This window comes from Apus apus, chromosome 15 (assembly GCF_020740795.1).
Source record: "Apus apus isolate bApuApu2 chromosome 15, bApuApu2.pri.cur, whole genome shotgun sequence".
Classification (NCBI taxonomy): Eukaryota; Metazoa; Chordata; class Aves; order Apodiformes; family Apodidae; genus Apus; species Apus apus.
Genome location: NC_067296.1, coordinates 6,530,106 through 6,556,242, shown reverse-complemented (window position 1 = coordinate 6,556,242; position 26,137 = coordinate 6,530,106). Strand labels below are relative to the sequence as shown.

The following is a 26,137-nucleotide window of genomic DNA, read 5'->3' as shown; positions in this document are numbered from 1 at the left end:
TTCCCTGCATTTTACAATTCACCAAGGAACCATGAAAACAGCTGATGAAATACTCAACAATTTACAGAGGCTTTTGGATGTTTGCACTCAGAAGGAAGACAGAATGCACACCCTTTTCTTCAACCCAGGGTTTCCTTCTTTACATTCCAAGCTGATCACTTGGGTCATTATGCTGAATTCACCTTGTCATTTACAGGAGGGAAAGTAGTTAATTCTCCCTTCCATGTTTTTACCATTCATTAAATGGGCAGATTAATGTTTTTATAAAGTCTTTTGCATAAAAAATAATGATGGTTGCAAAATAGTAATAGTAATACAAGAAAACAGACTAATGAAAAATACACTGAGTTGGAAAAAACTCTTCCAGTTCCCTTCAGTATTTCTGTGTACTTAACATGTCTATTAACTCTTACTGTTCACAACTTAAATACAAGAAGGGCTTAGACACAATAATTTTTAATTTACCTAGGAAAGATTTTATTGGAAGATTGTAATTTCCATGCATTGAAAGCACAGATGAATGTCCTGGGTGAAACTCTGGAATCACTGGAGATAATAGGGCCTGGATTTCACCCTAGTTTTATGTTTTAAGCTATTAAAGTGACATTTAAATAGATGACCCTGCAGTGCTAAGACTAATATTTCATTAGAGCATTAATGTGTTAAGTAGTCTGCCAAGGAAAAACTAATTACTAGAAGTAATTGAAACTGAAAATAAACCCTTTTAAAAATCTGATATTACTTTATCTTTTACCTGGGCTGGTCTGGTGTTGACAGAACTTTGAAGAAATCTCGTCATAACTTGTGCTGAAATTAGAGGTGTGTCTTGAGGGCCTGTATACCTTTTCTCCAGAAAGTGTTGTCATGAGTACAGCGATCTCTTTTGAATGTATTTTTATTGTGGATATTGTGAGTGTGATTCCTTGATACACTCTAGTAGAGGAGTCCCAATTGCCTCAGTAGTTTCTCTCTGCTGCTCCACTATATAAGAACTGGTTTGCTTCCAGTCTTTGTCTTTTTATCCACGTGTGCTACAATTTGCTTATATAGTACTAGATATTTAACTATAAGTATATGGCAAAAATATGTCTGGACTGAGACTTAGCAATGTATTCAAATGCTTTGCATTTGCTTTTTTGTCGTTTTAGAATTAAATTTACACTTGAGTCATTCCATGTGGCTAGAGAAAGATTATTCCCTAGCATAATGAGAGGTATGTGACCTCTTCCTTTCCATCAAAGTTCAGGACAGATTGTTGCATGGTTACCTCAATAAGAAAGCACTGAACACTGCTGGCTAGGTGACTGACATTCTGCTAGCCTAGAATGGTGACTGCTGATAGAAAAGCCACCAGGATCAGTATAGGATGGCTCATCCATAGTCTTGGTGTTGACACTAACCAGTATATTGTTAAACATGCTCTTTGGTTGCTTTTCATGCTGCTACGGTAGAGGGAAGCCTGTGTTCCTTGAGGAGTACTCTCAGCCTATTTTATGGTTATCAGGCAGATCACCAAAGTCTCACGGCTAAAATCTTGATGTGAAAAAGAATATTGACTGCTATGGCAAGATTATTCTGAGTAGCATTTGCTAGATATGACTTTATTTGCCGACATTTTAGTATTTAAAAAAAACGTAATGACCTATAAATGAGCGCTAGGGGATGCTACACTTCTACCAAAGTTAGTGAATTGTGTAGGGATGAAACCTGCCAAATCTGTGACTTTATTACTAATAATTTCCACACAAAAAATAAGGAAAACAGCATTTGGTTATTTGATGTAATAGGGGTATTTTATTGGAATGTGTCTGAGTAAGTAGAGATAGATAATTTTTAAGTTCTTTACTGAACACCTAGGGAAAATCTGTGTTTAGGTACGTATAAAGTGTATTTTAAAATATATATCCTATAGAAGCATCCAAATCAAGAACACTACCCAAATGCTATTTCAATAGATTAAATTAAAAAATAGGTGAGGAAAAGGTCAGATATACTGCATACAAAGCCACACAGATGTTTAGTCCGGTGTTCCATTCTTAGAAACTGTCCTTTGACAACAAATGTAGAACAGCTAGAGGTTTGAAATTTGTTACAGGACAAGCCTGGTAGTTCCATGCTAGAACTTGCTTTTTCTTTAAATAATTTATGTTGTTTCCAAGTGCTTATAAGAACTATACAAAAAAGAAATATTTAAATGTTGGACAATTATGTGAACTTTCATCATATTTTAACATGAAGAACAAAATAATGTACAAAAATATGCAGATTACTTTTTTAATTAAAAAACAAAGAACTAGCAGGAATTCCAACCTTACCTTTCAAATAAATTATTACTTAGAAATTGCCTGTTATAGTATTTGCTTTGCAAATAGAAGCAATGTTAAAGACAATTTTAAATTATGATGCTTTAGTTATATAGGATCAGTTTTAATATTTTTAATTATACAGACAGCTGCATTTCAGATTTTCTACTGATAGCCCTGCCTTATGCAACCAAGCTGCTGAGTTAAAAAAAATCCCACAGTATTGGTTCATCATATAGTTCCTTAGTTTTTTCTGGGCTGTCAGACAAAATATCAGTATCATTTTTCAGGTGCAAACTGAAATGTTGGTGTTCTATGCTATCTGTTCATCAAGATCGAAGTTTTCCTAAACAAGTGCACGCACATGTAGATCGCAAGTGTTTGCTGCAAATATACGGGGTCTTGTGCTTTATGGTTTTGTTTTGGTTTTAATATAGACACTCACAAAGAACAGGCTAAGTGCTAAAAGATTCATTTTGCTCACAGGAATGCAAAGAACTAATCTTACCCAAGACACTAGATGAGTGAGATTCATTAAGAAATCAAAACAAAAAGTCCACAGAACTGGCCAATATTTGTATGTAATTTTCTTTTTGTAGCAGTGACTTGGGGGAAAATCAGGATGCACAATTTGAACTGATCTGACTGCACCTAGCTGTTGAAAGGGGTAATCTCCCTCCCTCTCTTAACTCTGTGACTGCAGAGGCTAACCCCACCATTGCATCTATTTTTCTGCCGATTGAGCAAACTGAACTGGCTCACTGCAGAATTCTACACATAATAAATAAATCCAGTGCTATGGAAGGAGGTGGAATATGTGGCTGGGAATGGGATTAGTAATAATGGTGCCCTTTGCAGTGGCAATAGTCTCTTATATAAAATTTAAACATCTTGTTTAATTAAATTCTAAGGCCTTATTTGGGAGCTGGATATGAAATGTATGTGCAGAAAGTGTCTCTAGTTCAATAAATCTGAAGTTTAAAAAACATTGATAATTGTGAATTAGTGTTTATGTCAGGTTTACAAGCATGGGACTACAGTAGTGGTCAAGGAATTTGTAATATGTATGCACTTCAGATTATGTTGGTGGGGTGAGTTGCAAGCATCTCTTTTGTCGGACTTTATTTAGGTAATGAAAATTTTTTTTATTTGTATCCAAAAGTTAGAATTTCTGGTGTAGTTCTGGCTTTCGCGTTTTAAGTATTTTTCTGCCGGTGTATAAAGATGAAGATGCACTGCAAATCAGAATTGTAACAATTTAGGAAATATTTGTTTTCTTTTCCTGAATCATCCTTTTCTGCTATGTTAAATGTTTGCACAGTGCTAATGTCTAGGATTGGTTGTTTTCCCAAAAACATTCTCACATTCCTTGAAGAGCAAACTGTTATCTAAATGCACAGAAGAGATTAACGATGTGCAAATTGCAGGTCTGGAATCTGACTGATTTTAAGAGAAATACAACTGAGAGATTGAGAGAAAGATAGTAAAACAATGGTCGCAGTACTAATTTTATCCTCTGCCTGTGAATGGATGTTGCGGTAAAGTTGCTTAAGAAATATTTGCAGATTTTTTTGTTCTTCTTCTGAGAAATACCTTGGTATTTCCTGAGTTACTGATGACTCTCTGAAATGCAGAGTAACATCACACCTTGTTTCTGTATGTATTGTAATGCCTGGAATGTTGTTCCCACATATCTTTAAAAGCCAGGGTTAAGCAAGACTATTATAGAATAAGTCAAAATAATGTCTTGTAAAACAGTGAATTGGCATTTTTTGCTTCAGTTCTTTTGTACCTATAGTAGCTTCAACACAAATTATCTCTATTTTCCCTATGCTTTTGTTCTGTTTCTCCTTATGTGGTTGAAGTGTTGCATACAACTTCACTTTGGAATTTCCTAAGCTCTGACTTCTGTCCACTCTAATGTCAGATGAGGATATTGTGGCTTTAAAAAAAAAGTACTGAAGTTCATTTAATAAAAAAGCTGTCAGACTAGTCACATAGTTAAGACCTTTTTGTCTACCTAATTGACACACACTTAGATTTTATTGTGCTATTGGCAAGTAGAATAAATATAGCATGACTTCTGCTGCCCTTTCAGAATTACGTTTTTTGATGATGTAAGTAAATAATATATCTTTACAGTAAGCCTTCCTTTTGGAAACAACTTTACAGTGGCATTACTTCAGGAGTGTTCTCATTTCTGTCACCTGATAAGGAGGGCTTAGTAAATAGTCTGCAAATCCAACAGTGCATGAAAAATCTGTAGAGATACTAAAATGAATTCAACAGTTTATGCAGATGTTAATGGGAGTGAAATGTGTGCTAATTATGGGCGTGTCCTTCATGTGGCTTCAGAACATTAAGCCACAGCTGGAAATTGTGTTGCTTCTTTTCAGAGACGTGATTATATTTCAAAGGCTTGCTTTCTTCTCTTTCGTAAGATTGAAGAGACAGGGACAGATCTACAGCATCACCTGGGCATGAAGCAAACAGTTAATAACACAAATACAGTGGAAACATGGATGCTTGATCACCTAGTTTCACGAACATTTATTTCAGTGGTAGTAATGATTTAAATTCTCTTGAGCTGCTCACTCCTACTCTCTCAGTCATGGCACTACAATTGATATGGCACCAGGGTTGTGAAATATTGTGAACTGGTGCCTTTCCTGGGTTAAAATTAACACAGTAAACATTTGATTCTCTGGTTCTCTTATCTGTGTAACCATACAGACAGTTCTGCTAGAAGTGTGACTGAGCTGAGTGCTGTGGCTGGAAGGAATGGTGAGATGCTTCAACTAGTGCACCTGATTAAAAAAAAAAGATGAAAACTATATAAAAAAAAAATGAAACTATGCGTTAAGCCTTTGTGAAAGTGATTTTACTGCACATCGGTGGTGGAAGAAGAAAGAACTACTTGCTAATGAGAGATAAGCCACAAAAATGAGATTAATATAGCAATTGGAACAGCAGATGGGGAGGAGAAAGGTGTGAATATGCAGACCCCTAAAGCTGAAGCCAAACTTCAAAATTAGTGTGTGAAGGGGCAGTAAAGATGTTAAAAGTGAGAGTGATACAGTCTAAATCTGCAGTTGATTGTGATAAGACATAAGCACAGGAGAGAGGAAAAAGCACTGTAATAACAATATGTTTGTAATTCCATTGCTTTACACATTTGCTGTGAGACTTAGGTACTGGAGTCTTCTGTGAAATGATTCTTCTATTAAGAATAATAAATCTATTACTATTGACAATGTGAAAAATCAGAAGAGAAAAAGAAACCATAATAATAGGTCTAGATTTTAGACTTACCCAGACCTGGTTCTAAAAAATTAATCTCTAACAGTAGAGACTTTATTCTTTTTTCTTGGGAAGGATCTAGATGTCAGAGTAAGTGCTATATGCAGGATGCCTCAGTCCTGGGCAGCAGAATCCCTTGGTGAAACACAGGCTTCTTTCAGGATTTTGTACCTAGTTCTCCTGCAGGGTATCTACCTTCCCATAGCCACAGGTCTTGCATGTGCAGTGAGTTGGATTCACTACTGTTTTACCACAGAGTAGACAGGATAAATTCACTTGTTACACAGGTGCAGTGCAACTGCGTGGTGGATGTGTTTCTGGTCTGACATGCAGTATATCTGCATATGTCTCACAGCTGCTTTCCAGGTAACTGAGAAACTATTCAGCTGCATATTAAATCGGAAATAAATTCTGTTAGGCTTTTAATATAGAGCATATGATTTAGATATACAATAATGAAAATCCTGTTTTATACACAATACCCGACAGCCCAGCTCCCAGCTGTTCAAAATTTTTGAGATATTAGTTCAACTGAGGGTGAAAGGGTTGAAATATATGGGCTAATGCCTTAAGATAACAGAGGCTGTAGCACCCCTTTCAAAAAGCTACTGCTGAAGGAAAGGACTCAAGGGTGCTTTCCCCCTTCCCCCCGCCCCGCCCCGTATTTTTGCAGGTGATTGAACATGAATGGAGATTTCCTTTAGAAGGAAATGTACGTGAAAGAGTTGCACAGCATACTTAAAATGGCTTTCAAGGGAAACTTTAATAATGCACCAGATATTCAGTGTATATTACAAACACAATCAGCTTTTTAATCTGCAATACAAGTGACTGTTGTGATCCAGAACAAGTAATGTAAACCAAAAGTATTTAAAGCTATTGCTCAGAAGGACAAATGGAGGCATGCATCTGGCCACAAAAGCTTTTAAGCTTATGGGCAAATAAGTTACCTGCTTGGCATAAACATATTCTCCAGGAGTTTCTGATATTTTACAAAATTACCAGCCTTCTCAGACATGTCTCTGATTTTAGCATCCAGTCTACTTTTAAAAATTCAGAAACTGCTTTTATAGACAATTATTGTTGAATTCTTTATCTAGATGGCAGCCTTATCTTCTGGTCTTTAAGCAGTTATTAATACTTTGTCAGATTCAGGATAAAGGGGAAAAGGTGGAAAAAAACTCTTAAAATGAAAGACACAAAATTACAATATTTCATGTTCGTATTCTAGAAATAAAGGTTGTAAATCAGTTACTTGGAAATCCGGGACCAAGCTACAAGCCCTTAATACAACTTCATATATTTGGCTGGGGTTTTTGTTTATATTTTTGTTTGTTTATTATTGTTATTACTTTAGCCTTTTTTTTAACCTGCCTCACAGCCCTGTGTTCCATTAACATCTCCAAAGCATTGAAAAGGACGGAACACTAATCTCTCTACCCCCTCTTCTGATTTAACAAAGCTTTTAGCCTTCCCTCTCTTCTTTGTTTTCTTCACGTTTCTTTCCCATCCCCCTCCAAAAAATTCACCACTCCTGTTTGACTGTCTTGGTCGAGCTGCAGTAGGACATGCAATCACTGTGACTTAACAGACAAAATCTTTGAATTTTCCAGCTGTACCTGTGTTTCATTATACCAGGCATGTACCTCCTGTTGCAAAATATATGTAGCAATAAAATGAGAGATATTTCAAGCTTTTCCCTTTCTGATTCCTGACAGAATTCTTTTGTCTATTTTAGCAGAGTAGCCTAGTGGCTGAATACAAATGTTCCGTCTAATATACTTTCTAGGTTTTTATTCTTGCTAATGACTGGGGGTCTGTAAATTTTTGCATTTGGGCCACCATTTCCTTGAATCAAGAGGGTAGGACCTTAGGCCTTTTCTAAGGCTGCTTCTATCTGTGCTGCATGCTGATTCTCCCTGATTGGTCCAAGTGTGTCAGTTTGGCAGTGTTCCCGGTCAGCACCAACATTACTGCATTCCCAGAGTCGAATCTTGGTTAGCACAAAGCATTGACAAATCCAGTGTATTTAGTTGTGCTCCTTTGCTGTACTTCATAGGGATTAGGATTATGGTTTTTTTAATAGAATAAAATGAAAGTAAAGCAGTCAAACAATGAGTATAAATGTTGATGACTGACAATCCTCACACCCACTGCATGGAGGAATAAAAAATTGCACTTTTGTATATTGGGGGTTGATATCTCAGAGTGGCATATGCCAATTAAAAAGCAACTTATTTTGAATGGTTTGAACTGTTAACACTGATGCAAGTATGCACTTGAATGTCATGCATTTCCAGTGTGTTCTTGCTGCTGTAGTGGGCTACACTGTTCCCTTTATAGCAGCATTCTCTCTAGTTTCTGCTACATTCCTAAAACAGAGTAAACTGCCAGTGTAATCCATGAGTCTTCCTGCTCCCTGCCCTGAAAAACGTTGCCAAAGCTAAAAAGGGAAAGTGCTTCCAGCAGGGACTCCAGAATTACTTATGAGAATTTATACTCTAGGCTGTTAATCTGCTGTTGCAGCCTAAAACACAAGAACACAAGAAATGTAAGCACAGTGATAGGATGGCTTGGCAGTTTTCCTGCAACAATGATGTCTCAAGAAAGAATCTGAATGCAGTACGGGACAATGCAGAGCAGGATTATTAATTTTACTGGGTTGCATAGTTGTGAGTCATGGCTCTCAAGCAGAGAGGTTTATGTGGTAAAGTAGTTGTATTATGAAAGGTGCTGGTTGGAGCTTTGGGAGGGCAATAGTTTTATTTGTGGTGATTGTTTCTGGGATCATTAACACTTGAGTAAAGGTAGAGTGCATATTTTGTTTGCAGCTGGCCTTGATTTAAGGGAGAGGGCTTTCTATAATCTGTTTTGTGCCATTCTTGATCTTGCATGCTTTATTGGAAGGATGTTTATTTTGCTTTGGGTATTTTAGATCATTATTTAGCGATTATTCTTTTAATATGAAACCCCTTCCTCTTTGTTTTTCCTTTTTTTAAAATAAATAATCCTTTGCCAATATGCAGTATGCTTCAGAAACACCTTTTCATCTGTTCTTTCCATTTTAATTTGTTCACAGTTCCAGAATGATAATGCTGAGCTACCTAATACAGATGCAAAATTTTTAACAAAAATGTAAAGGATTTTTGGGGCCTTTGTAAATATATTTGGTCTTTAAATGCTTCATCTGGAGTTCAGATTTTCTTCCTTCCTGGCAAAGCAATAAATCCTCCCACTTTCACTGCATTAGGGAAGAGAACTGAATCCCATTTTTTGATCAAATGCTTGGGAATTGGCCCAGGATCAAACTGGTTGCTTATGTGCCGTTTTATCATTTTGTTTAATTTGCAGAATTTCTCTGAAAGATAAAGCATAAACATCTGAATAGCTGTTATCGTGAAAGCAGTTAGTGAACTTGCCACGTAGAGAAGTCTTTTGAGCGCCTGTAGTGTATCTTAAAAAGTACCAAGTCCTACAGGGTTAATAGACAGGAAACTGCAGCTGCAGCCGACTAATACGGAAGTCAGATTTTTGTGTAACAGCCTGAGCAGGCCGAAAGGTGGGGGCCGGGGGGAGGGGAGGAGGGAATTGGAGAATACAGTCTCTGGGGTGTTACTGATATTTTTGGTTAAGCTCTGCAGCGTTTTTATAAGCAGGGAGGGCATGCACTGAGTGACAGCCACCCTCTGTGATAATGCAGTTTCAACTGTACAATAGTTTTTGTGCAAATGAGACATTAAGCTTTTCCTATTTAAGGCTTGACTTATCATAGTATTGAAAGAGATCACACTGTCAGTGTATGCTGTGGTAGGTGTTAATGTATTTAAGTTCTAGAATAGGAGAATTCAGAATTTTCAGTTACCACTTTCAGTCCCTCCTGTGCATGTTCACTTTCAGTATGTTTTGCCTCTCCCTCCGTGGCCTTGCTTTCTTCATGCAGCACATTGCAAATTATCAGCAAAGTGAATTTAGCTTTTTGTTCATAAAGAATTGCTTTTGTGACCTGGGTGAACTGTTCCTCCTTGAGGTTTAAAATACCCAAATGCCTTCAGCAATAGCACTTTGAGACACATTTGCTCTGGCAGGCAGTTTGCGATCACTTCCCTCTGCTTGAAAATCTGTGTATTTTATACCGGGAGGGCACATTTGGGGTTCCTTTTCAAGTTTCTTTTGCTGAAATGGGCCTAGCTTAGCCTGTCTTCTCTACGCACAGGATGGCTCCTGCTTGCCAGAGCTGCACAAAGATAATCGCTCAGGAAGTGTTTCAGCCAATCCCCTGAAGCTTTACATTCAGATTTACCAAACTAGCCAATCCGGGATTAGCTTTTATTAGGAAGACAGATCATCAAGCTGAAGTGCCAAGCCCTTTCTGCCTGAGTACTGAGAGCCTGTCCTCCATGTTTTATAAGTATTGACATAACACTGTGTTAACAATGCATCCACAGAGGTAAGCCTTACTTTTTACATTTTTTTTTCTCTAAGACCTATGAGTTGTGGGTTAAGAGTGTGATTCTCTGTGATTTGTTGTGCAAAACTCACACCACAGCACTTTATTAAGTTGGAACTGTTTAAATTTGCTTTCTTGGGTCACATGGTTAGTAGCCATTAGCCACAGCTTTATTTTGCAGACTGGCAAAACCTTGGCATACCTACTTCTTCACAGGAGGATGGTGTTTTTAGAGTTTATCAAGATCCTGGTATTCCAAAGAAGCTTTCTCTCTCTGAGCAGTTTGCCAGCACTATTGTCTGTTGTGTCACATGCCTGCTGAAGAGAAAATGGAAGCTAGGGAGCAGATGCATTTAACTGCCCTACAGGGAGTCAAGCAGGGATAATGGCAGACAGAAGAACAGGCAAGTTTACCTTTCTAAACAGTGAATGGAATAGCTAAGATAAGTTATCTCTGAGAAAATATGGGATTTTTAAAAACCTGGACATCAGCAAAAAGTGCTAATGGCAGATTGTAGATATTGGGCCTAGGTGGTGGTGTGCTGTTGCATCATGTTTTTTATGCAGCTTCTCCTAACTTAAAATTATTCTTGAACCTTTTTTCTTTTGCAGGAGTAATTAATGCAACGTATTTCTCTTTCTGAGGGACAGTGTATGGTTAATATTTTGTTCCTTTAAAAGGGAGTTTTTATGCTGCAGATTTTGGAAATGGATTGCTGCTCAATAAAATGCAGCAGTACATCTGTTTACAAATCTGATTCTTTATGGAAAATGTTTTTGAACTGTTAGCTTTCTTGTTTTACGTAGTTCAAATAAAATAATGTACCTTTTATCAGTGCCTTTTTGTTTTACACTGTATCAGCCACAGTTCTGTGTTGTGGAGTCCAGAGGATATAAAATCATGTGTGGTTCATGACAGTAGTACATGTTGTTCGTTCCTGGGTTTTTCCCGGTTTTGTTTTTTCTTTTTTTTTTTTTTTTTAAACTTTTGGTTTAATGCTACGTAATTATTTCAAGAAATTCCTTTTTGATCAATTCCCAAATCTGCCAGCCTGTTGTATCTTCTTAACTGGAAAAATGAGATGGGTGCTTGAACAGTTGGTAAGTAAGCAGCATGCTACTCTGAACATTTTACATAGTTTTCCAAACATTTTGTTTTTACTGGGTTGGTTAGCCCAGTAGATGAAGTAATGTTAGTGGTTAGTCATATAAAAAATCGGATTTGCTTAGCGTCCATTTTGAGAGATTTGTACATGTAAACTGTTCCAATTTGAATGCACTTACCTTTTTTATAAATTACCTCTAAAATTTGAAACTTATACTTCCCGTTTACCTCAGGCCGGTGGAAAGTATTATAGTTGCTGTTTGTTCACTGGTCATTAATTGCCATGTTTGCAGGGTAAAGCGCATTTTCCTTGTTCCTTAGGCTTTGAGGTGTGATGAAAGTGCTAGTACTCAGCAATGAAGTGACCTAATGAAGTAAATAATGCTCAATGACCATATGTTTCTGATACTATATAAAATATAATCTCAGACAAACTTGCTTGATTTATAACTAATTTAGAACATTTTGTGCCCTTTATTAAGATTTTAATGGTAGTGCTTGCATGCTTGTTTTAACAAGTTGTTTTTCAGTGATAACCAGTATTTTTACAAAAGCAGAGAAAGGATGGTCTTTCGAGCTTTTAATATAATTTTCCACTTGTTTTAACAGTCCACACACAGTCATGATTTTAAGAAAGAACTTTGAGCTAAGCTAAGCTTTGCTAATGACTGCACCGAGGCACAGTTACATGCTAACTTTTATAGAAGGTTGCCACGTATTTTATAACATTCTGGAACATAGCAATTTACCTCTGGTTACTTGTTTGCCAGTATGAGTATCTTATTTTGAATATCTCACTTTGCTTAAAAGGGCCCCCCCCACAGCTGTCCCCTCTTCCCCCCCCCCCCTCCCTCCTCGGATTAGATTATAAGAATGTCTAGTTCAGTTTGCAACCTGAAACAAGTGCTGCTGGGTTGTACCACTGAGTTTCATGTGATAGAATTTTTTGATGCCATTTTAATGCATTTTTCAGCATACATACGAGTGCTAACACAGTTAAGAAGTTATTCTGGTTTTTGTTCTTCAGTTGTTAAAAACAGAAATTACATTTGTACATAATTTTCCTAGCAGTATACACATTAGCAGTTTACTTTCAGTCTTAAATAGTGTGCAACATAAAATTTGCTTAATATGAGGAAGCAGGAGCAAGTGATCTGCAATCAGAAAGCTTGTGTTAAAATGGCTCCCACAGGTTTTGTTAAGCTAGGATCTGTTTCAAATCTGCACCTCCAGACACACTGCTGACAGTGAAGCATATTTGTATAAGCTGCCCTTGTGCATGTAATGAAACATAGCATCGTGGGTCTGTTAAAGTTCACTATTTTTGATCACTCAAATATAATTCTTTTATAGTTCACAAAAAATAAATGCCTGCATTGCAGCAAGATGTCTGAGGCAAGGTAGGGACAACAGTGTTGTTTTACAGATCAGCCCAATCGCGCTGCTCCATGGGGTACTTGAGCCAATAGAAGCAGAGGGTAGGTTAAAGATTGACAATTGCAGTGGCAAGACTGAGAAAGGCCTTCTGGAAATTTCTACCATCTTTGTTCCATCTAAGCAAAGCAAATTCAGCCAAGCTGAAGAATTTCATATATTTTTGGTGCTTTGTCAAGGTATGATGTTATCACTCACTTTTATAGATTGCATAATAAGAAGCACTCTGGGCCTTTTTTTCTACCGTTAAGGACAGATGGAATGTGGGGGTTTGTTTAAATGACAGACACAGGGAAAAAGCACATATCTTATATATGCTCTCCACCCAAGGTTTACAGGACTGGATCTTGTTAATATCACAATTAGACCGGACATGTATGAAGCAATGGAGCTGAGGTTTCTTCAGCTTGTAGCAAATGGCCATGATTCTAATGTAACTAGCAGTTAATTGTATAATTGCACTTTAAGTTTTCTGGCTACTAAAGAGTAATTTGAATTGCCCAGGATGAATATGATTAGCCATTGTTATTTACTGCTAACATCCAGTTACTTTTGTAATTAGCTGGACAAAGAATGCAATGGGGGGAAAACAAAGGAGTGATTTGGATTGTAAATGATGATGAAAACAGTAGCTCTTTAAAAGCTACATGCCTCTTTCATTCTTTGGAATCAAACTGTTGGAAGCTAAATAGTGCTAGGTAAAAGACATTTCTTTAAACAAATGACACTACTTAACATACTGAGAATGGAAAGAATGTAGAGTTTAAATCACTCCAAATGTGACATTTCCCCCCTTCACATCAGGCAGGAGTATTGAAATGCAGGGGAAACCCTACATTTCTACTGAGAAAGCAAGTAATAAAATGAACTTCATGCTCAGAAATCATAAATGGGTTGATTACATTACAAATTTAGCCGTTATTATCAGTGTCCACAAACTTCGACTGGCTCATCTTCCTTAGCTGTCTTCCATTTTGTGATATCACTTTACCTTTTTTTTCCTGTTTTCTTTTTTGCTTCATTTTCAAGTATATTGGCTACGTGGATTCAGTAGCTGAAAAGTTATATAGGTCATGGTCAGTTTTCCATTGTAATGGTGCCACTCTAGAATAATTGGTTAAAGGGTGGTAAAGCTCAGTAAAAGCTCTCCTTTGTCTATAATTCAGGATATTAATTGGAATCTCCTAAATATCTTGGAAGTTGAACATAACCTTTGTCCATGTGGAATGTATTATACAGCGATTTTCAAATTTTTTTTTGTGGATCCCTAGTATTTTCCCCATGAGCACACGAATCCCATTATAGTGAATTTAAGCCTGTTAGACTAGGTTTGATATACTTATTGTCTATTGCAGACCCCTTAGTAGTACACTGGCTTTGAGGGGTCTGTAAAGCAGTGGCTGAAAACTCTTATAGTAGACTGTCAAGCTTGGCCCTTTAAATTGTATGTAGAAAGTATTTTAAATACATTCATTAATAAACATGTCTTGTATAGGTGGATTAAAGTCCAATTTAGAAATAGCTACAGAGGAACTGAGTTTTATTTATTTGACAGAAGTTGTCTGTCATTCTTATGTTAACCCTTTATTGCCAATTGTCATAGCATCTGTTTTTCATGGTGAAGTTAAAACCATGCTGTAGCAGCATGTTAGTGTCCTTAATTTAGCCAATATAAACCTTTACATTCAAGGATGATCTTAAATTATTTTTTTCATCATGCAAAATCTATAGTTCTTCTGGTTGCCTTGCCTGGGCCTCATCTGTATAGTTACAGTTTTAAAGACAGTATGACACCAAGAATCTCCCCCTCCCCTGATTTTCTCTTTTGTGGAGCTATTTTGAATGCATACTGAATAAGAGTAAGGTTTTTAAAATAACCTAAATGTTCTATATATTAAATAAATATTTATTTACTGCTTGTTTTCAGAGATAGCTAACTTAAACACTGTTGTATGTAAATAACTGAGCAAGCGGGTTGTGTGTGTTAATTGATTAATATAAACTGAGCGTTTTGCAAAAGGAAAATTTAAAGTATGAGGTGCTCAAACTGGAGGGTGAATCTAAAATTGAGTGATTTCCCTAGTAACCTGTGCCTTCACAAAACTCTATCTTGTGCCTTCTTAGTTAAACATTTGGATGTCAGGTTCCTTTTGTCACACTTTACCATTTCTGATATTTAAATGCTTGCTTCATATATAGCACTGCTGTTTAAACAAGAGATACTGTTATTGAATAAACTTGCTACCATTTTAGCTACAGTACAGGAGTGAGGCAGTGCAGTGCTGTCAGACGCCATTTTAAGAATCCTGCATAAATAGCATAGCTACCGATGAGTAAGAGACTGTTATAGGTGAGTGCTTATACAAAGCTGCTATTTATTCAGCAATGGCATGCAAATGTTTTTCAGGTTTTTATTGAATGCAGTTCTTTGAAATAATTATTTAGAATTGCTGCTCACAAATGTGGTATAGGAGAGGCAGAAATTATCTTAAGGATGAAATTCAGTTTTAGTGCTTATAATCTTACATCAGTTTTTTAAAATTTTATTTTCTATTAGTTAAAAGGAAAAATGAATTCCTTAAATATATAGGTTTTGATTTTAAATTATTGTCTGTTCCCTAATGTAGATCTAGATTGTGTATCTGGGCATTAGCTGTTTTGAGTGGTTTTCCATATCTGTCAGTTTTTCTTGGTTAAATGTCAGGGTGCAGTAGTTCATCTGCAACTTTTAATTGCTCTTTTGTACTTAATATAGGCTAGAGCAGCTTTAAATACTTTTGTATATGTACATTTTTTTTCTGCTAAGTACTACTACTAGTACAGGAATGATTTATCCTAAACAGAAAAGTCAGCATTTTATTTACTGGTCTGAAATTTGAAAAGCTGCATTTCATATAAGAAACCCACCTTCTCTTCAGTTTAATAGAGAACATATTTTAAAATTAGGCTGCCAAGTTCTTTTTGCATTTTTGCCTAAGTATCAGTAAATCTTGTATGATTGCAATGCTTATTTTTTTTTCCTTTCTGTTCCCAAGTATCCCCAAAGGAAATAACCCTTTCTCCCCTCATTCAGACACGTTAAACTAATTTGTATGAAACAAATTTGTTTAACATCTTAGAAAACAATTCCTTTTTTTTGTTTGTTTGTAAGTTGTGCCAATATGAGTAAGTTTTAAATGATTATTTGGTGTTCTACTCAACTGACACTGAAACTGGCAAAGCTTAAATTTCAATTGTGTTCTTAAAATACGTTCCTCTGTGTTCATTCATCTTATTGAGAAAAGGAAAGTAGCTTTCAGATGGCAGTGTATTTATTGTATTCATCTACTTAAGGCTATAGCAGCATAGTTTCTGATCTGCAACCTCAGAGCATCACATTCATAGCACACATGCATGTTAGTAATGCATACTGTCTAAAATAACAGCTCTAAACCCTCAAAAAAAAAAAAGAATTCTCAAATCAAACTCTCTAGAATGGTCTACTTGAGCACACAGTTACTGTTTCCACAGAACTAGATGCATGTCTATAATTATTTTGCTGCTGGTTTTAATTTTATTTTTATTTTATTATGGGTAATGGCAAGGTACCTGTCATTACAAACCTGTTTTTCTTGAATTATTTAATTTGACATCTTTTGCTAATGGTATTTCTGCATTTGGAAGTTTGTGCTTTATAAAGCATTTTCAGAATACTGCTTATATTAATGGAAGGTGCAAAGGTGAAAAGATCTGTCAGCTTTAGAAAAGTTACTGTAAACTTGCTGTGAATTGCTAGCATGTATTTACAAACTTGAGTCTTAAAGATTACCACTGTAGTCATCGCTGCCTCCATTCAAACAATGTCATGTTGTGCAAGTCATAATACATTACAGCAAATAAAACAATGGGAGATGCTTCTGAAGAGCTGTGAATTTAAAATCTCTTATAGCTATGTCTAGTGTGCTGTTTAACTGTGTCCCCCCAGCATTGTTTTTTTTTTCAGAACAATCTCAGTGAATTTCTTACATGCACTTAAATGTTTGTGTCCTTAAAAGATTGAGCAAAATTAATTATGGTAGAGAATATGGAGATACCATCTATTCCTCTAAGGTTGTTTTCATCTTATAGTAGATAGTTGCTGAATTTTGTTTTAGTTGTGGATGACACCATGTGTATAGGATATATGCACATCCATTGCTACGAATAATGAAATTAACCTTGGTGTCAAGTGGTGATTACAATTTTCACTGTGCATTTATATTTCATATCTTTGGGAAAGCTGTCTTCAGCCATCTTCTGTGCGATGTATCAGACGTGTTAAGTCAAGATACTTTGTTTGTCTTGGAACTGCTTATGAGGAATGTTTTCCTTGTCTAAAGATCTTTTGACAGAACACTCAAAAAGGTGATGGAGGAAACTGGCTAAATCTCATAAATTAAACTTACTAGATGGGAAGAGGCAGATTTAGAGCTTAAGAAACCTCATATGCTGTACTTGATACATAGTCCTGACCTGTAATACCCTGCAGTGTAGGCTTCTGCCCACAGCTGCAGAGCACCTTCAGTCAGCTCTTACCTTCCCCTGCTGTTTTGGTCAGGGATGTGGGAACAGTTCCTGCTACTGTGTTGCTGTATTGATCTGTTACACCCATTTCTCAACTCTGTGTCTTTTAATACTGCTTGTAGCAACTACTGTATCTTTCTTGTTGTATCATGTTCCCTTGAGGTTGTGATTTGGACAAAATGGCACCTAATATATATGGATGAGTCTGGAATGATATGATTACTTTAATATAGCTTAAATGTGAGCCACTGCTGAAAGGATATTACTCTTTTCCTCCCTCCCCACATGCTGTACACTCCCATTTCCTCTTTTCTGCACATCCAGCTGTGCATTGAGCAAGATCACAGAACTGATTCAGTTAAAATGAACATGATTTCTGGATCATGAAGTCAGGGACCAGGGAGACCATTCCTTTTATTAGAAACTTGTGTTAAATGACCATAAGACTTCAACCTGAGTCTCATAGACTTGTATGTCCTACTCTGTGGCTGCAGCTGGATCTGTATTTTAAGACCACGTGTATTATTACAAATTTACCTGTGTGCGTTATTAGATATATATACGTGTTGTTTTAAAAACATGGGTTTTGTTACAGTTTGGTGATAATGAAATATTATTTTATGAGAGGGAGGGGAATTAAAAACTAATGCAACATGGGAAGAGAGCAATGAATCATCCAGTGAGCTCATCCCTTTCCATTGCTTAAGAAAGTGAATGGGCAGAGGCAAGTGGTGCATGAACTGTTTTGGTGTCTGCAGACACTGCCAGCTCCCCTGTGCTGAAGGCCTTCTGGGAAAGGGTGTAACAAATGTGCAGTATAATTGATCTGCCCATGCATAGTAAATTGGTGAGTGTTGTAGTACGGTCAGCTGTGTTATGCATTTAATCTGCCCATGCAAAATAAATATGAGACACATTGTGCTATGGTCAACTGTGATTCTCATTTACCATAATTCTGGCCGCATGGATGCCTTTTCTTGCTACTGAAATTAACAGCATAGTCTAATAGATGGGAGGTTGGGTGCTGGTAGAGCTTCTCATCAGTGTTTTATTACTTTGAAGAGCTTAATTTATAATTTATTGCTACACACAAAAGACAGGTAAAGAATAATGATTCCTGGAGTTCATGAATCTTCTCAGCTTTGGGTATTCTGTACATTGAACTTGGTTACTTTTTATTTAAAATTTTTGCTGACATAACTGTCCTGTTTAGAAGTGTGGAAGTAATTGCAACCCAACCCCCTGGTAGCTGGTAGTTGATTAAAAGTAATTTTGACAAATACCAGACTAAAAAGTCCTTCTGCTGGTAAGTTTTACTTTGCTTAGGAAGCTGTTTTAACTTATACCAGTAACAAAACTCATGCTAATATAAACTGTTTGTCAGGTTGAAGAGCTTCTCTCATATAAACGTAACCAAGTCTTCAGTGTTGTTTCCATGCTCTCATTAGTTTTCTCGGGCAGATTTATCCACAGTAGCTAAAGCAAAGGTCTCTAGTTGTCCTCTTGGACAACTGGTGAAATCTCAGTCCAGTCCATAGAATCAGCAGTTTACAGTCTGCCATATCAATGTAAACTGGTATCAGCAACAATTTATATTAACAGGCTATAGACAGTAAATTATCACTACAGAGGAAAAGATATAAATCCCACTTGGCTGGTGTACTCTGGTGGTGTTAATGGACAACTGTGATACCTACTTCAGGCACTACAACCTCATTTATCTATCATTTTGAATTTGGGCTTGCTTCAACATAATGTTTTTTATCTTTCATCTAACGATAGTCAGATCTCTAAAACTGGTGTATAACTCAATATTCGTGCTAGTTTTTTTTCTCTCCCTTCCACCTTTTTTTCAAAACTGACATAACTAGCCAGATTTGTTGAGTTATTTCCTGGAATTGCATCACTATAAGAAAGCAGCGTATCAGGAAATCAGTTATAGTTTGTTGTCTATGTAATAATTTAATCCTGCCTGGAGTAAATTAAAACTCTGTGTAAGATTGAATAGTTGAATAATAGTAACAACTCTTCTATTTACTCCATATATTATAGTTAATAATTGGTGGAATTGTATTAGCATTAAACTATAAATACTCCAGTTTTTGTTATACAGTCTAGATTCAAAACACCTGAAATTATTTCTTTAATAGTATTTAAAACTGCATTTTACCTTCTAATTTTGCAAGCTGTTCTGTTTTGCTAAATCTGTTACTTCTGCTAATCTCTCCACTGGTGCTGGTGAGTATTTAAATGTTAGCAGGCATCTGTCCACACATTTTATAGAGGCCTTAGATTAGGGGCTACAAAGAATACAATTCCTGTTTGTCTGCCACATGCAAATCATATATACAATGACATGATCTTCAGTATATGTTACAAGACTAATATTAGGATGAAAACGTTACCTTTTAAAGTGATAACATGCAGCATACATTTAACCTAGATTGTTTGTCTGCATGGTCAACATATACTCTGGCAAACAGCAGACCTTTCATTTAATCAGAAATTTTAATACAGTTGGACAGTGTTATGATGAGAGTCTATACAAGAAGTTAGACATGGGGATAACACAATCTGTGACTATTCTAATTCACCTTTTTGAATCCTGCAGCTTGGCTGAAGAGGAGATAAAGGCAGAGCAGGAGGTGGTGGAGGGGATGGATATCTCCACTCGATCCAAAGGTGAGTAAGAAGGAGTATTTAAACTATGGTCTTTATTTCATGGACATTTACATATCCATTCCTGACATGAGTTCAGCTTGGTGGTGGAACTGCAGGTGACTGCGAATTTCTGCCTTTCTGGTTTCCGTAGTTTTCCTTATGAATGAGTTACTACAGGCAAATGTTATCTCTCTGTATAAAAAAAAAGCCAAAGATGTAACCATCTTTTGCAGTGTAAAGATTCAACTGTAATTGGGAGTAGGTGGAACAGAAATGCCCTTATATCAGAATACTTGCACATCATTGTTTACTCCAGTTCATTGCAATTGACTGCCAGCTGCCTAATGAAAGCCATTGCTGTACTGCCATCCTTTAAAAATTCTGGCACATACCCACTTACTCTTCACATTTCTGCTAAAGGGGTGATAAGTCTAGTTAACTCTGAATGTACAGACATAATTGTCTTGAAAGCATGGTACAGTTTATCTGCATTCCTTTCCATTTTAATAAGGTAGTTTGGGTAGATAACAGTTACAAAAATTGCACTTAGGTCTTATTTGTACTATGGTTAGAGGAGGTAGTTAGTATATATGATCTGACTTGCTCCTTTTTGTCCTATTCTCCCTTCTATGCTTCTGGTTGTGTATGTCAGGCTCCATCACTGGACTGCTTTCTGTCTTTGCTTATCCCCGTATTTCAGTTTTCTACTCCAGCAGAAAATAAAGTTTTTAATTGTTTTAATGATTGCTGCTGAATGGATTAAGCTTCCAGCTTTGCACTCCTACTGCTCACTTCCCTTGTGTTTGTCAGATCCCAGCCACTTGACCTTTTTAACCAACTTAAAACTGAAACATTTTTCTGCTGTTGTAGCGACCAGTTTGTGGAAGAGTTCAGTGTGAGAAGAAGGTATAAGAGCCAATGGGTGTTCTTAGATACATTTAGCTGCTCAGGAAATCTCAGCTTCTTTTCTCTTTAGACTCTGGCCCACATATTAATTCTGATAAGAATCTCACATGCGTCAGTTGAGCTAAACTGTTACTTCTGTCACTCCAACATAATGTCTAAAAGTAATTTGAGTCTGATACCTGTTTATGTAGATTTCTGCATTTTAAGTCTGTTAAAGGGTTAGTCTTTCATCTCCCAGCCTTCTCAGCCATGTAATCTCACAGCTTCCCCTGTTCTGTGGGCTCTGATAAATTCAGGTTGGTCAATTCAGAGGGAGTTAACCTGGCAGAAAAAGACTAATGTTTTTATACTGAGTGAGTTTAATGTTGATACAACTCCCTGAACCAGTTCATAGGCTCAACTCTGGTAGTGACTGAAAGGAGAGTGGTTTAGAAGACAAAGACAGAATCAGCACAGTGCTAGTTTAGGTTTGCCCGAGCTGTCGTTGTATGGAAGTCTGTACATGGTAACTAATGTTAACACTGGTTTTAACCACCAGTGAGAATGATCTGAAAAACCCTTGTGCATCACCATAGTAAAGATAAAAGTTCATGGACATTGAATTAATTGAATAACAGTATTTATATTTATTTAACTAGATACTGATTTGCTTTAATTGGTTTGTTGAATTTGGCACATATGTTGATAAAACCCATGCCAGGACCATTCTAAGGGCAAGAATAACAACCACCCATGCCAAGCTCTTACATGAATGTATATTTCTAAGTGAAGAAGTGATATACATTGTAAAGAAATCTGGAGACTTGCCTGTAAGCCGTCTTGCTTTCTTGTATTCCCAAACTAATCTATGAATCTGTGGTACAACTTTATAAGAGTTGAATGTGTAGTTTTGCATAGAAAGTACAAGTATCATATATGTCATCTGCAAAGAGCTGGCCATATTAGAGGCCTACAAAATGAATCTGTCTGAACTTCTGTTAATTGGATTGAGACACATTTCTCTGATAGTTCAGTGCAGTGTTTTGGCAGCAAAGAGGTTATAAACCAGGATTTAAAAGCTGTTTTTCTACTTCATGTAAGACTGAAAGATGCATCAAGGTTCTAAATTGGTGGAATGGTGGTAACATGTTCCATCTTGTAACATTAATCTTGTTCAGAATTTTACTTTCTGTGTTTTAGAAATGATGTAGATGAGGAAGTCAACCCAATATAGACAAATCCTTAAGGGAAGCATACAGCTCTTCTTGGTTTGTTTGGTTTTTTTGGCGATCTCTGAAGCCTGTGCATATCAATCAGTGGCATTGTATAACTTCACGCTTGTCCAGGAGAAACTGATAAGCTTCACATTTGTAACCTGCCTTGCTGTGCTACTGTTTGCACAGCTCATGTGAGGCCATGTCTAAAGAAAGTTGTAGAAAAATTAATTTAATTGCTTTAAAACCAATTAGCCTGATGCAGACCTCTTCATGAACATTCTTGTTTTGGTGTAGGCAGTTTAATTTTAGTTGCTATAAATCCATTCAGTTTAAGCTAAGATGGAACATTTATTGTTTGATCTGTAACAAGGATGCTAACATAGCCTTTGAATGGGTTTAAGTAAGGTGGTGGTTTCAAAGCAGCCTATGCTGGTCAAACTGCTCGATGTAGCAGTTTTATCCACTTCTTTCCATACCTAAGCTGGCAGGAAACTAACTGAACCATAAAACATGGATAGCTTTCTGCTAGCTTAATGTGCTGAAATGCCTTGGTAGTCTGCCAGAACTGGTGTAAGAGAGAGGGCAGGAATATACCAGTTGGGTGCAGGAAGTATAGAGCTTTCTTAGCAAGCTTAATGGTGAGAATTCTGACTTCTACAACTTTGGCGTTGCTGCAGATTTGAGTTGAAGGCTTAAAGCCTTTTTGGTCCTAGGGCCTTCTCTGAGTGTTAAAATGCTCAGGTATTATAAAAGCTAAATGACTAATAATGATATTCCAGAATATATTCTATATTTTGTAACAGTTTCATAATACATCATGTATCAACTTTCTTTGCAGTGATACCAAGTATTTAGTCACATAGAGATGTGATTCTCACTCAAATGTGAAAAGTAATTTGAGAGTCCTTCAGCGGCTACTAGTGCAGCCCAAGGCTTTTACCTCTAGTGCAGAGCCCTTGTTACTTGGTAATCAACAAGGGAGTCTTCAGGTCTGCCTTGAGGCAGCTAGTCACCCTACAGCCAGGCTCTAGTTTGTAAACAGCTTACATCTCTTACAGTGCAAGTTGTTGGGGAGTTTTTTTATCTTCCAAAGTTCTACAGTGAAGAAACAAGTAACAGTGTATTTTTGTACTTGTGTAAAATTGTAATGTAGTAGGAGTTCATCAGGATTTACACAACCTTGGCTAACCTCTGTTATTTATTTCATTAAGCAATTGGATTGGGTTAATTGCATCAGTTGAAGTTTCTGGAATGTGAACAGGGCTTTAGTGGCTCATTGCAACTGCATCATATTTCAAAATTCTGGCATAAGATTAAAATGTCTCAGAGTTGGTGTAAGTTCTAACAGATTTATCCATTATTCTTTAAGTGTTTTGAAGATAGTTAAGCTTGCTACAGTGTTATAGGTAATTGATTTAAAAAATAATAAACCTTTTAGCATCCATTCAGGATAATAAATATAATTGGGAAACTTTACAGTTCTGGAATCTGTATAAATTATTAATTGAAGCCCATTCTATCAATTGGACTGTAATGATGCTGACAATTGAGTTAGTTTTGCTTCTTTTTTTCTTAGAATTCTTCATTGATTTTCCTGAACGCCATTTAAAGTACATGCATTCAGAGCTTTTGTGGAGGAAAGAAGAGAGAAGTGGCAATCTAGGTGGAAGTCAGTTTTCTGTTTTTGTTCTACATTACAGATATCTGTGGGGTAATGACAGCCTAAGCTTAAGCTAACCTAGCTGTTTCTTGTAGCCATCAAATGAATTCTTCATCAAATCATATTATTGTTCTTTTGTACTGTTATATTTAATCTAATTTAATTCCCTGATCTGCTTCACCAAATGTTGACAGAACTATTTGTGTAATAATAAAAAGAATAGTGTGGGACTGGGAATTAATGTTAACAGAAGTAGCCTTGGGCTGACTCCATCTAAATAGCACTTCTGCCCAGTGTCCAACTTACACAGAACAATTGACTAAGTTGCTAATTGGAAACGTTCAGAATTTTGCATTAAGGTATCAAAAACCTGCTTATAGAAAACTTCTATTGATGTAACCAAGATTCAGTTCACTGATACCTGATACTGATCCTGGAATACTAAAAGACTTGTTTCACTGAAAAAATGTATTTCTGTTGTTGGCTCCTGGAAAATCAAAATGACAGCTGATTTTACCATCTTTATCAAAACTCATGTTGAAAAGCTTTTTTGACTTTTTTTTGGTAACTGTTTAAACAAATATATTTGAGTTTCCCTCTTCTCACTTTCTGAAAATTTCCAGAACAGCAAAGTTTTGTTCTACAAGCAGCAGATACTACCACTTTATATACAGAACATGTATTAAAATGCAATAAAATTAGGTACAGAATTTGAATAACTAATACTCTTCATTAAAGTATAGTAAACTTGTAGTTAGGATCATTTTTTTACTCTCTGCTTTATTTTGAATTCCAAACTTTACCCTTTCCACACCAGCTTACATCAGCTGATGATAAAAAAGCTTTTGTCCTGTAAGTTCCACACTTTTTTGGAAGGCTTTTATTTTGTTTGCCTGATCTTTTTGTGAGGTTGAATTTGAAACTCATGACATATAGTAGGGCTGATTTACTCAGGCTTTTTCTTAACTGGCTTTCAATCCAATGCACTGAGGATGCAACACTAATGCTGATCTAAGTCAGACCTGCCATGCTCACATGCTTCTCCTTGTCAGCCACATTTTCATCCTTTCATACTGGCACTGTCAACTTTGGGACTTGTTGGTATGCCAGTTCAGCTGAAATTAAGTTTTGATGTTTTTGTTGGGTTTGGTAATAGCAGTTATCTAAACTGTCTTGCTTCCTGGGTGAAAAAGTAGGAGTGCTAGAGAAAGTAAAGGGAAAGAAAATGTATCTGTGGAAGGGTGCTGTAAAGCCTTTACTTAGATCTCTGTAACTTGCTGTGGATTTCAGCTCTCATTAAGGCCTCATTGGTAGAGAAACTAATGCACAAGTAGTAGATAATTAGAATTACATATGTATATGCCATTTCAGTTTGTTTTCAGTCTGGAATTACTTACATTTCATTTAGCTTAAACGAGTTTTTAAATTAAAGAAAAAAAAGGTATGTGGAAAGGAAGACATACGGTGGTGTAAAATGTCACTGTCTTTGGTACTGAGCAGTTTATGCTGTGTCCTTACAGTAAGGCATGTTGATGTTTTCACAAGACTTGCTTTTGGGCATCATGGGAAAAGCAAAGAAAACAGCAATTTACACGTTGTTTGAGTTGACACCTACTTCTCTTGGAATAAACAAGACTTCTCAATTAGCTAACAGGGATCATCACTATTGAATGCCTACAATACAGCACTAGCAATGTATAGAACACAGCAGATAAATTTATGGTCTATGCTCTGTATGCTGTAGCAAGGGAAGATCCCTGATATAGAATAATAACATACTTTTGTTTTATAGTTGTGGTTTTTTAAGCTAAATTGCATTAAAACACTATCATAGTTTATCTGCTTAAAAACTGCATTACCATCACATAAAATTTGACTTCTAAATAGTCATTAAGTGTGAAATGAAGTTGCTTTAGGGTTTAAGGATGCTTTAGTCTGTCTCCTGGGAGCAGTAGTTAATAATCCTTTAGTCACATGATGTCAAACTGAAAGAAAGTTTTTAAACTTTAGGTGAAACTCAGATTAGTTTGCTGTTTCCCAAGGGATGGTTTGCAAAAGCACTGATAGGTGCTTATGTCAACCTTGGCAACATTACAGAGCAACTAACGATAAACTAGTGATGTAAAAACAGGTAACTTTTATAGAGAATTAAAGTAGTTATTTCAAGTGTTACTTCACTTGTATTGGAAACAGCATTTTGAAATAATAAGAAAGTGAAATCACACACTCAAAAATCGAGAAATAAGTGGAGTAAGGTTGCTCAATTAGTACGATTGGCTTATCAACTAAATCTTAATTTATTTCAGTGTCCTTCATTTAGTTCACAGAACATTTCATTTCTTATTAGCCTTCTGAGTGCTAACTGTGAGTGATCTCAGCCTTTCAGTTAGAAAAGGTGGGTGCACAAATTGTTGCCTATTTGAAAAGTTTGGTCCTGCTTGATTTGCTCAGCATCTGACAGGAGTTTTGTAGAAGCAGCAAAGAGATTGCAGGGATATGTACTAACTGGTGATGAACAGGCATGATGAGATGGGCTCCAAAGTGAGATCATTCTTGCTTCTTAAACACCTTTTAAAAAATATT

General features: G+C 36.4%; 1 protein-coding gene across 12 annotated transcripts in view; it reads left to right on the top strand.

Moving 5' to 3' along the window:
* ZMYND8 (zinc finger MYND-type containing 8) overlaps positions 1 to 26,137 on the top strand; it is a 66,390-nt gene that overhangs the window by 4,930 nt on the left and 35,323 nt on the right. For 6 of the 12 annotated variants that reach the window (XM_051632845.1, XM_051632846.1, XM_051632853.1 and 3 more), the window contains exons 1-3: positions 9,962 to 10,050; positions 19,743 to 19,813; positions 23,471 to 23,563. In XM_051632845.1, coding sequence (XP_051488805.1) covers positions 10,037 to 10,050; positions 19,743 to 19,813; positions 23,471 to 23,563 — 178 coding nt within the window. In that variant the 5' untranslated portion in view covers positions 9,962 to 10,036. Of the gene's footprint in view, positions 1 to 9,961; positions 10,051 to 10,662; positions 11,152 to 14,904; positions 14,940 to 19,742; positions 19,814 to 23,470; positions 23,564 to 26,137 lie in introns of those variants that run through there. The other 6 variants (XM_051632851.1, XM_051632849.1, XM_051632844.1 and 3 more) reach the window with 5 other exon arrangements.